At 24.8% G+C, this 16,930-nt stretch overlaps 1 protein-coding gene across 1 annotated transcript in view; it reads right to left on the bottom strand.

The window, feature by feature from the left end:
• Positions 1–15,608, bottom strand: part of LOC136984636 (metalloprotease TIKI1-like) — a 52,778-nt gene extending 37,170 nt beyond the window's left edge. Inside the window, exons 1-2 of the mRNA XM_067281703.1 lie at positions 15,465–15,608; positions 9,208–9,282 (exon numbers count right to left, since the gene is read on the bottom strand). Coding sequence (XP_067137804.1) covers positions 9,208–9,282; positions 15,465–15,494 — 105 coding nt within the window. The 5' untranslated portion in view covers positions 15,495–15,608. The remainder of the gene's footprint in view (positions 1–9,207; positions 9,283–15,464) is intronic.
• Positions 15,609–16,930: the final 1,322 nt, after the last annotated feature.

The raw sequence follows: 16,930 nt of genomic DNA, 5'->3' as shown, positions 1-16,930 counted from the left end.
AACTAAACTTAAAAACTTTTGCTCTTATTCGTGTTTTCTAGTCTTTGAGGATTATCTCTTTTATTTGACACCCATTGCAGCAGATGTACAGAAGAAGCCGTAAAGCAGTAACATCTGAGTAAACTTTTATGATGATAGATAAAAAGTCGAACTGAATGAATTTTCTTACTTTTTCTTGATAAACCTGTCACGTCCAACTAAAGTAAGCATCGTTAAATCCACGTACGAGTTTAAGGTGAATAATTAAGATGACTTAAATATATGCTAACGTTTTACGCGCCAAATATTGATTTTTACAAATTTCAATTTAGAGTTGTTGCCTGCAATTCTCTAGAAACACTTATTGGTTTAATTAATTTTAAAATATTTTATTTACAAGTTTTCGGATTTAGTATGTAAGTAAATATCATAATAAATTAAAAATTAATAATTAAATCATTTTCTCCTATAATATATTAGCTATTGTATTCGATTTGTAGGCACAAAGAACCATTTTTCTTGTAAAACTTGTTACAAGAATTCATCATTTGGTTTGCGAGTGTATAAGGAAGATTAGAAAGTGGGGTAAAGGATAAAGTACGAGTAATATAATCTACTCCTTTCTTCCACGAGATTTTTGACATAAAAATTTGATTTAAACTTACTAAGAACGTCATTTCTCGAGTTTATTCTGCATTATTGCTGTACACGTACAGAAAATGATTTAGGTATATAGACATTCTACAAATACAATGTAATACGTTGCAGACATTTCGCACGTATACAGGCTCACATTAAAACAACATTAATAACCGCTATCTCCGTTAATGCTTGGCAACCATGAAAATAATAACATTTACATGAGAACATTACGTTGTGAACTAGATGAAGGCATCATTATCATGAGCACTATAATGTGATTATTCATGTATTGAATACAGTTTATAATATTAAACTAATGAGTTCAACTGTGTATTAACTATTATCTAAAATTCGTGAGATAATTATTATTATTTAATTGTATAGACTTTTATTTAAATAAATATTTCCATTAAATCTTACGCTTATTTGTATAAAAATTAAAATAGAAAAGAGAATATTCTTCAAGCTTTTGCATCGTGCATCATAATATCTAACGATAAATTAGTTTTGATTATTAAAAATGGAGGCTTAAACTGTAGATTATAAAATAATGGAGTTATATTTTTATCAGCTAAAATTGTAGATTTATTCCTTAATATAAATACAATTTATTTATTTATTATTTTTAATATTAAAAATGAAAAATTTCATAAAACCGTAGCACATAAATTAAATGAAAGATCTGAAACTTTACTTTAACTTGACATATGCATTACGAACGGAGTTGCACACTTAATACTAATTTAAATTTAATTTAATTTTCTTAATAATAATCTAGCTTTGTGTGTATTATTTGTTACTGATAATTACAAAGTCACGTGGCATTAAATAGTTACACTTTTCGCAAACGAATTAAGATAATTTGTTACTATAAATAAATTGTGTGTAAGAAATAATTAATTTCTTCAATAAATTAAATATAGATTTATTTCAATTTATTTAATTTCTATAGAATAGGCTATTAGAAAAAAAATCGAAGATGATGCGGATGAAGGATAGAACGAGCTGGAAAAGCCTATCAGAAACAATAGAAGATGAAGGAAAAAATAAATATAATTTATTAAAATATTGAAATTATAATTTATAACGAAAGTAGAATGTAAATTATGTTATTATTATACTGTAATGCTGTTATCTGATTTATATTCGTGAAGATAAATATGTTAAAATTTAAACATTCCTATCAAAATTGAATATCAATAAAAATCATTTTAATTCCTCTTTAAAAAGAAATATCATTTAACTACAGATTTCTTAACGCTTCTAAGAACTTAACAAAAATTCCATTATAAAAGACGTATGACAATTATCCAACATTATTTTTTTTTAGATACTAACCTCTAGTTTAAAAAAAAAATTCTGGATGATAAATGATCCGATTTATCATCTGTTAGAGCTACCATTTATTTTTGTCACTTTTGAATGACTTTTTGGTATATTTCGAAAATTTAAATATTAAATAATTTCGAGAATTGTACTACAGACACGAGAAAAACTAATTTTAAAGAAGATGTGTACGAGTCATTTTTTATAATTTTTAAAATTAACATTAAAAAAAAATAAAATAAAATAAAATCTTGGACATTTATAATTTAATTTTGAAGCAAATATATTCTTTAATTATTTAATTTTTTTTTCTGTTTAAAATATATATATATATATATATATATATATATATATATATATACGTAGTTTCTCGTTGTGCTTAAAATCAAGATAATTATATTTTGTAAATTAAAAGGGACGTATATCCTTTTAAATATAATTTAATTTAAAATTGTAACGCAATAAAAATTTCTTGTAATGATGTCTCTTAAAAAATTATATTGTTTTATTAAATATTTTTTACATTAAATCTATTTATTATAAAAACAGTGAAAATAAACAGCTGTAAGAGGAAGAGAAAATATTTTATTTCTTAAAAAAATAAATGTTAAGATTACTTTTAGTCCAAATAAATTGGTGGGAAGTTTCATGAATCTGATACCATTTTCTTCTCTTAACAAAGAATAATTTTTCCATGCTGACGTCGAAAGTCTCTAAACATCACTAAATCGAATTACGAAGTCCAATGAGTGTTTACTTTGCAGCCTATTTAAAATTTCAATTTTTTAAAAGATTCTAACAAGAGTTTTTTTCTAAATAATACGTTATCATTTCTTCTTCTATCAACAGTTTTACATTATTTCCCCCCCTCTATTTTACTTTATAATTAAATCTGTATAAATGAACATCAACAACATTATGGGCGAGAAAATTTTAGTTTGAATATTAATGACATTTTTAAAATAATTTAAATTAAATTATATCGTTTTATTATTAATAATTTCCTGAATTTTCATTGATAGATTTTTTATTTTATTTTTCATGAAAAGAATTAAAGTGGTATTGAATTCGAATGGAGATGGCTGCGAAATGGAATCTAATTTAATTTCAAATGCATTGAAAAAATAAAAATAAAAAAAATAGAAAAAAAATAAGTATCCTAAGAGATTTGAATTCGAAAATAGTTCATTCAGGCTATAATAGTTTCAATGGAGTTCGGATGTTTTGCAAAGAAAACAATTGTATATCAACAAACACAATAATAGATTGTTTGTAGATAAATAATTTTGTTCGTGAATCTCTTATTTTGCTTATTGATATATTATTTAATATAAAAACTTCTATTTTATTTCATTGTTTATTTATTTATTTACTTACTTATTCTCATTATACAACAAACTTTCTCTTATATTCTTTATAAAGTATATAATTAAAAGCAAGGTATATAATTTACTTATCTTGAATTTTATTAATAAATATTTAATTAATATAGTTATTTCATTTATAATCTGCTAATACTTTGTTTCAGTATCACGAAATTTGAGAAAATATCAGCAATTACAGCATTAAAATAACATTTCTTTTTAATTTTTATTAATTAATTTTTAATAGTTTTGATACAAATTGAAGCATTTTACGGCTTCAAATTGAATTCTTGCTTGAAATTTGCTTAAAAATTGCTAAATATTTATACTATAATCGATTGGAAATTACTAAATACTGTAGTTAGAAATTTACTCTAAATAATAAACAGAATGGAAAAACTAATTTAATAAGTACGAAATTTAGGAACGATTCAATCATTAGGAACAGAGTTTTTTACTTGTTAAAATAATAAAGAAAAATATAAGATATCTCTTATTTGGAATTGAATATATTTAACAATATTTTAAAAACTATTTATAAAATATTAAATATAATTTTAAAACATTGTTAAATTTATTTCATGCGTAATATTACTTAGTTGATGTAGTATCTAATTATAATTTTTAATACCAATAAACAACTGGAAAGAGTAAAAACGTTAATATATTTTTTAAACAGAAATTATTTGTTAAGCGTTAAAATTTCTAATTAAAATCTTTACACGATAGAATATTCTTGTACATAATTAACAGTAAATTCAGTCATTTTGAATTTAAAATGTAAATTATATATAAAAACGTAGACAAAGTTCTATTAATATGAAAATTTTATCGGGTATCTTAACGACCCTTGTCTGATACGATAGCTGTAAGCTGTAGTCAGTTAAGAGTAAACATGAAACAAGTGAAGACCTTTTCAGAGCGTGAGTAGAGATCAAATGAAAATCGATAGACGGTCGTGTTGTGGAGAAAACTTAGCCAGAGATTGTCACAATTTCTAGTGACAGGTTATCGGTCATTCTACTGTCAATAGTGAAGCAAAATCTGCAAGCGCTTCTAGTGACAGATGAGTGAGAACATGGACTTCAAATTCATACCACATCCATCCCATCTGTTTACTTTGAAAGCATCCCTTTAGATTTGTGAGAAGAGCGCAATGTGTTGCTGACAGTTGCTAACATCTTCGAGATCATTTGTTTAAATAAAGCAAAATATCTTTTAGTATATATATTATTTTAAAGAATGACTTGTAATTTATAAAAAAGAACTTCTTACAAATCGATAACTGACAAATACTTATTATCTTTTGTTATTACATAAAAATTATTTTTAATTGCGTTGATTTTAAATAGAAAATATCTATAAAAATCTTAAGTAAATATTTATTTTTATATATTTAAAGTGCTATTTTATATTTACGGGCTTAAAAATAAAGAAAAATCGTTAAGGTATTGTACAAATCCAAATCGAAATGAGTGTATACTAGCGTGTTTTAGAAGGAGGTAAGAAACTTTTCTCAGAGGTTTTCAGTTTTCTAAAAGCTATCATTATATTTGGAAAGCTGTAATTATTTATTCTTCTAAAGTTCTGTGGAAATTGTCTGACGATCAGCATTCTTTACAGTTAGCCTACTACTTCCTTTAATAGATCGACTGTGCAGGCCTCTTATACTTGCATAGAGCATCGTTTGTATCCTGTACATCTTTGCCTATTTATTGTATTTTCACGTCTTATTTTTATACTATTTTTTTGTATATTTATCTTTTACTAACACCTGCCACACTTTATCGTAAATAAACTCTTGTGAACAAAAAACTATGATTCATTTTGTATTAAAAATATTTTCTATCATTAGTTTTCTTTCTAATCTTTTTATAATAGATAGAATTTTCATTAATATTACATTAAGTTTAATTTAATATTATATTGGATACGACTTTTTTACTTCTTTGTATAATATATAAAACCATAAATAAAGCCCATGTAAATTGTTTTAATGTTATTATTCTAAACAAAAATTGAATAAAATTACTATTTCCATTAAAAATGTAATATAATTAGACTTAAAAAGAATAATTAAATTTGTTTATTTTTTAGGTAAATGCATTTTAAAATGATTTTTACACACAAAAGGATGTAACGATAAAAGAAACTTCATACAATTTCTAATGACGAAGGAGCAGAACGGCAATTTCACTTTAAATAAAAGTAAAATTAATCTATATTCATAAGAATTTATTCATAGATAAAATTTATAAATTTCGTTATAAAATAATTAAATAGTTAAGTAATTTGAATGCTTAAAAATCACCTTTTATAAGACGTTATGTGATGTTTATTGTTGAATACGCCTGTAAATGGTAAGTAGATAGAAATTATAATTGTACTGTAAATAGTAACTGTAAGTGTACTTTAATAGTAACTTAAATCGTTATAGTTTATGACTTTGGAATTTTCTTCATTGTAAGAAAACAATTTAAAAATACAGTTAACATTGTACATACATCAAAAAACATTAATCTAAACAACATTAAGTTTTGTGATAAGTTCTGTTCGACTGCCAAAGTATATTAAAAGAAAATATTCTATTTCTTTTTATTTAATACAATTTCCAGATTTATTTTTAAATTTTTTCTTAAACTGTAAATAAGCTAGATTTTAAAATCGAAATTTCTAAATCTTATCCGTCTTCTTTAAATAACAATAATAAGAATAAAAAGTTAAATGGCACAGTATCAAAATTATCTTTTTGATATCTTTTTAAACTTTTTAAAAAAATACATTAAACTTAAATAGAAAAAAATGCTAACATAACTTTTTTTATATAAACTTATCGAATGAGTTATATACAAAAAAAACCCCCCTTTAACTATACTTTTTCCTTTTGATACAGATTAAAATGAAGAAGCAGGAACAACTTTTATATGTTCTTCATTCGACAAATTGACAAAACGCCGACAGAGATAAGTTATCTAAGTAAAATGAATTAAGATAAAATACTTCATTTCTCTCCTTTAAAGTAAAACTGACATTTGCTGATCCGACCAGATATCAAGTAATTTACAGTTTAGAATTCTTTTCCAGAGAGGATCTAACTTTAAATTTTTTTTATGATTGAATCTGCGTTGGATAACCATTAGAATATATATATATAACGATATATATATTCACCTCACCAAATTTAAAAGTGGTAGAAAGCACTTTCCAACTGGCAATTTAATATACTCAAGACTTATTCGACTCTTCTTCAGAAAGCTGAAGTATTTACTTCTCTTTCATTTGGGATTGATCGGCTTTTAAAGTTGCATAAATAGATTAAGGAAATTGGATTTTTAGAGTTTTAGTAAATAGTAAAAGAACTTATATAAAGAGTATATATATATATATATATTTGTTTCTTCAGACTTCTTGTAGTTCAATTTATACTTTAATCGCTTCTTCGATTTACCGTTTAGAAAAGTGAATTAGAAACTTAAAATAAAAGATTATTTTGTAATATATTGTTAAATCTATTCTCGTTAAATCATTTCTCATATCCGTTAAGACAGTGTTAATTTACTAAGAAAATGCCATGGTAGGTCTTCTAATTTTATTAAGGGTTTGTCAATAGCAATAGCCAATTCATTAATACATCGCCAACGGTAATAATGTCATTCTATTAATGCTCTGTCCACATTCCTAGGTAATTTATATAGGCATCACCAATAAGATTCTACTCCAAAATATCGTCACATATGACAATCTATTAATGAGTTTCTCAATATTGTCAACAATGTTGAGTTGATAATGCATTTACAAACGTTCTGTTTATTGAGATATTAGCAATAATGTCCTTTATTAAATCTTTCAAATGTCAATTATAGTTAGAATAATTTCAGAGGAAATTTAATGCTATTTCAATTCATTTAATTTTCGTTACACTTGATATTATTTGTAAATAAAGGATTATTATAGATTTAATTTTTGAATTTTCGATAAATAAATTGAATTTAGTAGAATAAGCGGAGAGTAAATGAAGTTATAAACTTATTCCCTATTGCCTGCTCCATGTGTTTTGGAGAAGGCAATAGGGATCTAAATATCAACTGTATAAATTAGAGAGAGAACGTGTTAAATATTATAAAATGGCGATCAAACATGCTTCTTATACAATATAATTTTTGTACATAAATTTATGGTAATAGATAGTTTCATACAACTAAAGTTAAAGCAATATATCTATATATTTTATACTATATATTAGATCACCCGAACAAACTTTTTTATCAGCCTATAAATAAATAGACAGTCACAAATTGCATCTCATGTACTGTCCCAATAAACTCAATACAAGTCAATTCCAAACGTCTCCATATTGACAAGTATCTGCCAAAAGTTTATGAACAAAATGTACAGAGAAAGTTGTTTTCCTTGTCTACTTTGTTCTAGCAAAAGAATTACTTAAATAGCGGGATTCGGGATTCCACGACCAAAAAAAGAAGAAGAAAATGACGTCTAATAACGACAATCATCCATGAAGCTTTTGAAAAATGTCATCCGATCACGTAACGATGTAAGATTATTTATGTGCTAAATAAAATCAAATAATATATATATCATATTGCAAATCGTTTCTCATCAAAATAACGCAAGTTAATCGATAAAGGTCATTCCTTATGGGATCACACGAGTAGTTTTTAAGAGGATTTAGATTTCATCGTCCGTAAAAGTAACATTAAAGAAAAATGTTACATACAAGACATTAGAGATTTAATAGATGTGTGTTTACATCCTATCCAATCTGAAAATGTAACAATTGGAACACTGGAATAGCCTCATAAGACCACAGATTTCAAGTGGAAGGAAAGTAAAGAAGCATAACGATCCCCTAAGGCAAAGTTAGATATCCAAAGAGACTAGTACGCTTTCTCAGCCTTGTCATCTTCTAAAAATAATGTCACATTGATTGATTATCCTCTTGATTGTCTTTTCTACACGACATGTGTACTAATGTAAACAATAATGTACAAATACTGTTTACAAGACAACAGATGTTACTATGTAAATCTTTCCGAAATGTATTCAGTCATCGAGAGTAAATTTATCCGAAAGTTTTAATTATCAATTAAAATTTTAATGATTTTTTAGATAGTCAGCTATGAAACGAAATAGGAAATAATGATGTTTTTAGTTGTAAAACTGCATCAGGTTAGAGTTTGCCTGATTAATGATGATAATTTAAAAGTACAGGAATAAATAGAAAAATAATGATGGAAAAAGCAATAAAGTTTGCTCCGTTTTTCTTCCAGTTAAATATATAATAATTCAAAAATGTGACGTCGAATTAATGAAAATTTTACTCGAATATTTATTATATATCATTTTTTTTTGTCGTTTAGTCTAGACGTAAATAAAAGAATATAATTAAATATTGAATATAGGTTCTTATAATGATTTAATATGGAAAATGAATAATGTTTTTCAATATTAAATGATATTTTTGTCAAAATTTGATAAATTTTCAACTGAATTAATAATAAAACTTTTAAATTGAATTAGATATGATTAACGCTGATCAGCTTCAAATAATTATTTATAATTTAATTTAAAGTTTTTACGTAAAATGATAGGAAAATTTTTTAAAAATTGCAATTAATTTATGAAAATTGTATCAAATTTCTTATTTCTGAAGTAAATGAATTATTTAATTTAACATAATCTAGATTATTAAAAAAATTTATCATAAAATTCGTTTATTTAATTTATTTTAGGAAACTCCGTAAACACACTTTTTGTCCATAAACTTTTTTAAAAATTATTTTCCAGTAAATTTATTATATATAACGATACTCTTTAATCGTATTTATTAAAATGAACATGTAAGAAGCTAAAATATAGAAAATATAGAATAATATACCTTGATATTTTCACAAAAAGATGGTCGTTTGTATCCAAGAGCGATTGATCCGCTTCTCTCTCCAGTTAACCAGATCTAAAAAATAAACAAAATTTGATCTTCTTTTAAAATTTCATACACATCTTATTCACTGTATTGCATTTAAAAATATGGCGCTCCTTCGCCCATATTTATAAATGCACCACTATGGCACAAAATAGCACTAGTTTGTGGGCTCCTGAATATCACGATATGCGAGCGCACCGAAAATAGTGTCATTTTTGCACCGAATGATTCTATTTCATAATTTTAATTCTTCAATAATTGCAGGCAGATTTTTAAATATCGAAAGAGCAAAGAACACTGCTATTGAAAACACAAGTCATCAGTATTACGACTCTGTTCATGCAAAATGTATTCGTATATTAACACTGCTCAACTGATACGTCTTAATTTGTTCGTACTTAATTCTTCATTTTATTGTTATTATTTTGAATTTTTGTCCCTAACTCTTGCCCACCCTTAGCCTGTGTCTAGTGAGCCTATGTGGAATTCGCCATTGCTTATTAAATTCGAATTATGACGTTTGCTATTAGTATCAAACATAAAATCTTATAATTTTTATCAGCTATATTATTCAATTAATCTAATTTATTATTAGGTTATAAAATTATTATTATTATTATTAAAAATTTTATATAAATTATTTAGTAAATTTACGTAAAATCCCAGCATAAGTACGTTTATAAATTTTTTAAATTTTTACTAAGAGTTGAAGAATTTTAAAGTTCTTCTATATTTAAAAATTAAATTAATATTAATTAATTTAAATTTCAATGTTTATATTTTCAATTAAATTTGTTTATAACGCGCTCGTGAATATAAAATAAATAAAAAGCAGTAAATTAAATATAAAGTATAGATTTAATTTATTTTTTTAATATTATTACTTTTGAAACCAATTTATTTTTAAATTAATTAATTAAGATGTAACTTAATTAAATCTTAAAACAAGTTATTATTATAGAAAAATTATTTTTAAAATGTTGATAAATTCTTCCCTCCTTTAAAATTAAGAAAAAAATAAATAAGTTGCAGCCAAACCTGTGAACAACGGATACGAATGGGAACATAAATGATCGCTGTCCGTTGTTTGAAGGTGATTTTTGTACGCATTTTAAAAAGAGAGAATCCCGAAAGAATGGCCGCCGTTTACAGGTGTCCTTTATTACAGGTTCGACTGTATTTGGATGTGATTATACATTTAAATCAGATAAAACGCCATTAATTAATATAAACAAAATGTAAGTACTATCACTTAATTTAGTTTATAAAGAGAGAGATGCTGTATATGATTCGAAAAAAAGGAAAGTTTAAACATACCAAATATGGTCAGGAATTTGTAATATTTAAAAATATAATTTATAATTCATTTTTTTTTGTATAAATCAACAAAACTTATCCATATATAGCGCGCAAGTTATTTGCTAATTTTTAATAAACAATATATATTTTTTGTAATATAAAAGTGTTTTTTATTGTGTACGAATTATTAAAATTTCAATCTTATTTAGAATAAAATTCCACCATCTAAATGAAAAATTCTTCGTAAATAATTACATTATGAAAGAGAAAAAATACCATCAGAAGAATCATAAAAATTATTTTTTTTATCATAGAATGTAAATTTTGAAAAATAAAAAGGAGTGGAGTATATAAAAAGTAATGAAATAATAATAATAATAATATAAAAAACGAAACGAAAACTCAATAAAATATTTTTAAAGCTTTAAATATACAAAAAAAAGAATATTTTTTTATAATTGAAATAAACGTTTATTTGCCAATTTAATCAACTATATTAATATATTTATTCGTTCAAATATTGAAATTCGAAGAGTATTAAAAAATAATACGAAAATTAATTATAATTATTAATTTATAATTCTGTAGTTTCTATTAAATAATTTAATTATTTTTTAATACATAAAAAAACATTATTTTATTGTCTGAATATTTACTTTAATGATTGAATTTAGGAAATCTGTAGAGATAATTTTTTTTATATTTTATAAAATTTATCATATAGAATTATAAAAAAATAAGAGAAGACAATTTAACAGTATTAACCAGCTACTAAACTAGACTTTTTGATAAAAATAAACGATGTATTATATCCTACAAGCATTCGTATACTTATATTCTCATTAATAAAAGAATTTTTTACATATAAATTACAACACCGCCCTCGTATTATCTGTATTATTTTGGATATTCGATAGCTCTTGATCCACCCTTAAAATTATTTTTCTAGTCCGACAAATAAATACACACCTTAAGCTTGTCTTTACCCGTCTTAATTACGATATATCTTCTTCTATTTTAAACATTTTATACATAAAATAATATTTTATATTGCTTAATTTATATTTTATTAATAATACAACTTCTTCCGCTAATTTTTAGTATATAATTTTCACTACTTCCACTAATTCTGGGCTAATTAATATAATAACTTTGTCCAAAAACTGTTAGTAAATGTCGTATAGCCTACTTCCTCAATACTCATTGTAGTTATTAGTAATTTCTATATTTTAATCATCTCTACTATGTTAACAGGCAAGATTGAGGAATTAGCTCGTTGAAAATTCTTTGATTAGTGGCCCTGAATTCGATTTCTGACAAGAAGGTGCAGAGTCGACAATTTATCTTCTAATTCCTCGACTTCATTCCCACTTCAACAAAGGTCGTAATTTATATTAAGATTTATTAATTTAAAAGTTGTTTTTAGTTGATGTAGTGATTTTAACATGCCATTATTCCGAACTTATAAATAAATTTCTACCACTTCAAATTAGTATTAAATTTATTAAAATAATTGCTAAATTATTCACGAATTTTTCTCCAAGAAAATCTAACAGAATAACAAATTTTCCGATTCGCTTCTTGTTTAATGTTGCCCCTAGATAATTCAATTAGCCTTAACCTCTTCATCATATTCATTAAAGATTTATATAATATTTTTTATACCACTACACCGATGTCAAAATAAGTTATACTTACATTCATGCCTTCGCTTATGTAGATGACATTGTATTAATAACCTTATCCATTCTGTTTTATAGGGGAAAATAAATTTATTAAATAGCTTCTATCTCCGTAACAAATCGCAAATTGCTCTTTTTATATTTACTGTTGTTGCTATTATTAACGGAAGATATCACGAATCTATTATATTCCACCTTTACAAATCATAAATTAGATGTGGTTTCTTATTTTAATTAACACGATGTCGTATTCTCTACCGTATCTAAACTTCGACCACCATTTAGGCAATGTAATTTGATAGTTAGTGGCATGGTCTTCCCGCAGAAAATTTTCCAAGGGGGAAAAGCTTGGAGACAAATAATTATATCGATAAATTTTTTATTATTTAATTATTTAATTTTAAGAGACGTTTTTTCACAAAATAGATTAGAGAATACGGTGTTGTATCAATACATAAAAACAGAAAAAGTGTCCCGTGATCCAGTGGTGAGTTGTCCTGTGGGAAAAAAGAGAAATTGCCTAAAACCCCACCAACAAGGGACCCCAAATTAATCTTTTATAAGAAAATATTTCCCGAAAATAGTTCCAACAAAGAATAATGTCCGAAGTCAACACTGTACAGTACATGGGGCCCCCTAATTCAAATTTGCTAGGGTCCTCAAGAAGATATGATGTCCCACTGCCATGATCGAGGGTGTACGGTTACGTATCTCAATCATTTTTACGATTATAATTTCTGAAATTTTTTCTCGATCCTCCTAGTTAGTGGTTAGTTTCTTGTATTGAGAAGAATGGAAAACCGTAATACAGTAGTTTAAGAATCCTCCTTTATGTTACGTTCGTATGCAACTTTTATATATATATCTCGCTTCTATAACCATTCTTCCTGTTAGAAAAATCCATTATTCTTTTTTCTTTTTAATTCGTAAATTTTTTTTAATATTGATCGTTTCATACTCCACTGCTTACTACTTCCAGAAACTGACAAATTTCATTTGTTTCTAATTCACTAAAGCATTTAATTAATTTTTTAATACATTTAATTCTTTGTTTTCTTTTCTAACTCTTCTTTAACATACAATCTCGTTTTATGCGAAACGAGCAAATGATGAAAATTCTAATATATCCGTATAATGCTCGTTCCTTTCATAAATTTTTTCGAAATTTTTCAGATCGAGTATTATCTCTTTCCTCCTTCTAATATTGATAAAACAATTCATATCAATTTACTTCTACAGAATGCTAAATTATAAGGAACAGCTAGACTACGAAACTTTCTCCAATTCAATCTATTATCCGGTAAAATAACATTCTACTCGCAGATTTCCCATAGGAATATATTTTTAGTATTCTTGGCTTTTTACATAAAAACATCATGATCCATCTTAAACTGAACAGATACTATCTACGATATCAAAATAAAGTACAATATATTCAGCATTTTTTTCTTTTATTCTAATACAATTGTCTTTTTCTTGTAGTCAAGTTAATGGTGACTACATATTTTCCATTTCTGTTGATTGATTAATTTTTTTAATATGATAAAATTAATGTTTTTTTTTCATTCCCATCATAAACATAAAGTAGCCTTTACAAATGACCCATTTATCCTTCTGGAAATTTTCCTCTCAAGTTTCATAATCTTTCTAGAATATCAATTATAAAGTTTGCTTTAAATATTCATATAACTTCCACTTCTCGTTACTCTAAATTATACTCTATATCCTATTTTCTGTATACTTTCTTAACTAATGTTATGCATACTTTATTCTATTTATTTATTTAAATATTACGAAAATAAAATATTCTTATATTTTATAGACTATCCTAATGCAAAATAATCAAACTCGGTACAAGGAGAGTATACAAATAATACACTAAAATGAATACTTAGCTATAAGAGAACACTTTCAAATTAATTTATTATTTAAACCTTTTAAAGTTATAAAATATTTAAAAAAATTACTTTAAGGCTATAATAAAATTTTAAATTATTTTTCAAAACTTTATTCTTTAAGAATTAAATCGTACAATCCTAAATGAATTTAATGTGTTTTCATGCCTAATGTTAAATAATTCTCAATAATTGAATTAAATTATTTTAAAAAATAATCCAATTTCTACAACTTTTTAAATAATTTTATTAAAAATCAAAGCGTAAACAGATATTACATTTATTTATTAGATCCTTACGTTATTTTTTATTTATATCTTAACCATTTAACCACTTAAATAGTAAGCTTGATATAAAAAGGATATTTTTTTTATCTGTATAAAAAAGTATAACAGAAATAAATCCTCTATTAATAGTTTACTCGATATATTGATAAAAATCTAAACGTACGAACACTAAAATGTCACTAAGCCGGGTCTGATGTCGCCAAATTCGACTTCGCTCCCACTTTCTATAAATAGAAACTCGAACATCGCTGAAACAAAAATTGATCGTAGTGATTTCCTCTCTTTAACAACACGCGATTTTTCAGATTATTAAACAGAATTATCAATGGATCCAATAAGATAATATTTGTCAATTTATATATATATATATATATATATATATAATATATAAGCATTACATTGTCTACATTCGGAAGTTTCTATTAATTGACGAATATATTTATAATTCGAACAGAGCTACAGTTTTGTGTTTATATATAAATTTCGGCACATCTAGAAGAGAATATAATTATAAAATTATCATTGATATATAAATAAATTAAACTAAAATATTTAATTGATGAAAATAAGCTAATTAAGAAGATTTTTATTATAAAACATTTTAATTGTTTAGCATTAAAAAAAGTTATAAATTTCAACATTCATTTCCTAATTTAATTTACTTAGAATAAAACGAATTAATCAAGCTTTAAAATCTTTCCTTCCTATTAAAAAAAATACATTAATTTTACACCAAAAATTGAATACGAGTAGCAAATCATTAAAAAAATTCCAAGTTTATCCGATATTATTCTAAGCACATATATAAAAACGCCTAACTATATCAATATATCAAAAGATATGATATTCTGAAGTCTAACTAAACAGAGCAGAACGTGAATAGACCTACTCGAAATGATAAATTGAGAAAGCTTGAATCATATAACCCCAAAATAAAAATGATCACGCACAGCTACAAAGCCGAATCAATATACAAGACTTAAAATAAAAGGAAGAAAAGAAAAAAAAAAAGATAAGAACAATACACATGAATACGTAACAATACTCACCGAAAGAATAAGTATCAATATCGAAGCCATAATTAGAGTTCCGACAATCCACGTGAACGTCAAGTTCGGTATCCCGAATGAAACGTCGACACCGTACTGGAGTCATGTTCACGACACACTCAGCCGCCTTCTATTCCTCACCTCATCAAAACTTGGCTGCCCTACAATACGTGACGTGAATGCTCCTTCTGATTGGGTAGAGACTCTCCAGTCACGGCGCAAGCCCGCTTCAGGCGACACCAAAACATAAGTTGCAATTCAAGCGATAATGCCAGTTTATACAGTTACAACAATATCAAAATTCTCCGCATTTATCCTTAATCCTAATAAGAATCTATTAATAGTAACGAAAATATGAACGGGTTAAAATTGACTCAAAAAAATTACGTATTTGTCACATGATCCAAAAGTCATTATGACGACGTAAACATCGTCATTACGACTCGTAAGTGTTCGAGTTTTTAAGTTAATTTTAACCTCGCCGGTTTTCACTTTTGTATTTTATTTTATTTTTTTAAAAAGATCCAAATTATATTTAATTGTGAAAGTGAAAACGTAAATTGTAACGGCTTCGAATTAGGACTAAAATGTATTTAGAAATTATTATATAAATAATTAAGACGAGTCGTAATTTGAAATATTGTAATTTTAATTCAACATAATTTGAATTAAACGCAATTCTAATCGTTTTTGACATTTTCTGTTTTCTCAATGATGCTTTTCTCAAGTTATATTTATTTAAATAATAATTAAACTTCTGTAAATGATTATAATAATTCTCTTTGATTACATTTATGTATTAACTAAGCTCGATATAACTTTATAACCAATTAAAAGTGGTTAACATGAAAATAAAGTTTGCAATAAAATCTATTAATAGAATAGAAAATTATAATTTTTCAGTTAATTAATATCGATACTTACTTAAATATTAATTAATTCTTTATATGAAAATCCTGTTAATTATTTCATAATTAATATATTTTATAAAAGATATAATAAAACGTATTAAGTTATAACGAGTACCGAATGATGCATACAAGCTGCCGAACGGAGTTTATTATAATTTTTATTTTTTAAAATTTATACTAAGAAATACTTTAAAAAAATTAATAAAATATTTCTCTGTAATCTATTTTATAATTTATTAAAATTTACAATGAAATAATCTTACAGAAATTATTAATAAAACCTCATTAATGTGAAGCACATTATAGGATTTTTTTTTTCATATTTAAATATAAAAATCTTTTTTTAAAAAATAAAGTAACTTCACCTATTTAATGATTCTCGTAACCTATTAAACAAAATTATAATAAAATCTTATTATAGAAATGATTAAACATATATTTGTCAGGCCATTTTAGTAGAGTTGTTAAAACTTTGAATAAATAACATTAGAATATAATCATTTTATTGCTGTAATTCGATACGTTTGTATCATTATTATATACAATTGATCTAAA

The sequence above is a fragment of the Centruroides vittatus genome, unplaced genomic scaffold, assembly GCF_030686945.1.
Source record: "Centruroides vittatus isolate TY-2023 unplaced genomic scaffold, ASM3068694v2 contig_926, whole genome shotgun sequence".
NCBI lineage: Eukaryota > Metazoa > Arthropoda > Arachnida > Scorpiones > Buthidae > Centruroides > Centruroides vittatus.
This window is presented reverse-complemented; position numbering and strand designations above follow the sequence as displayed.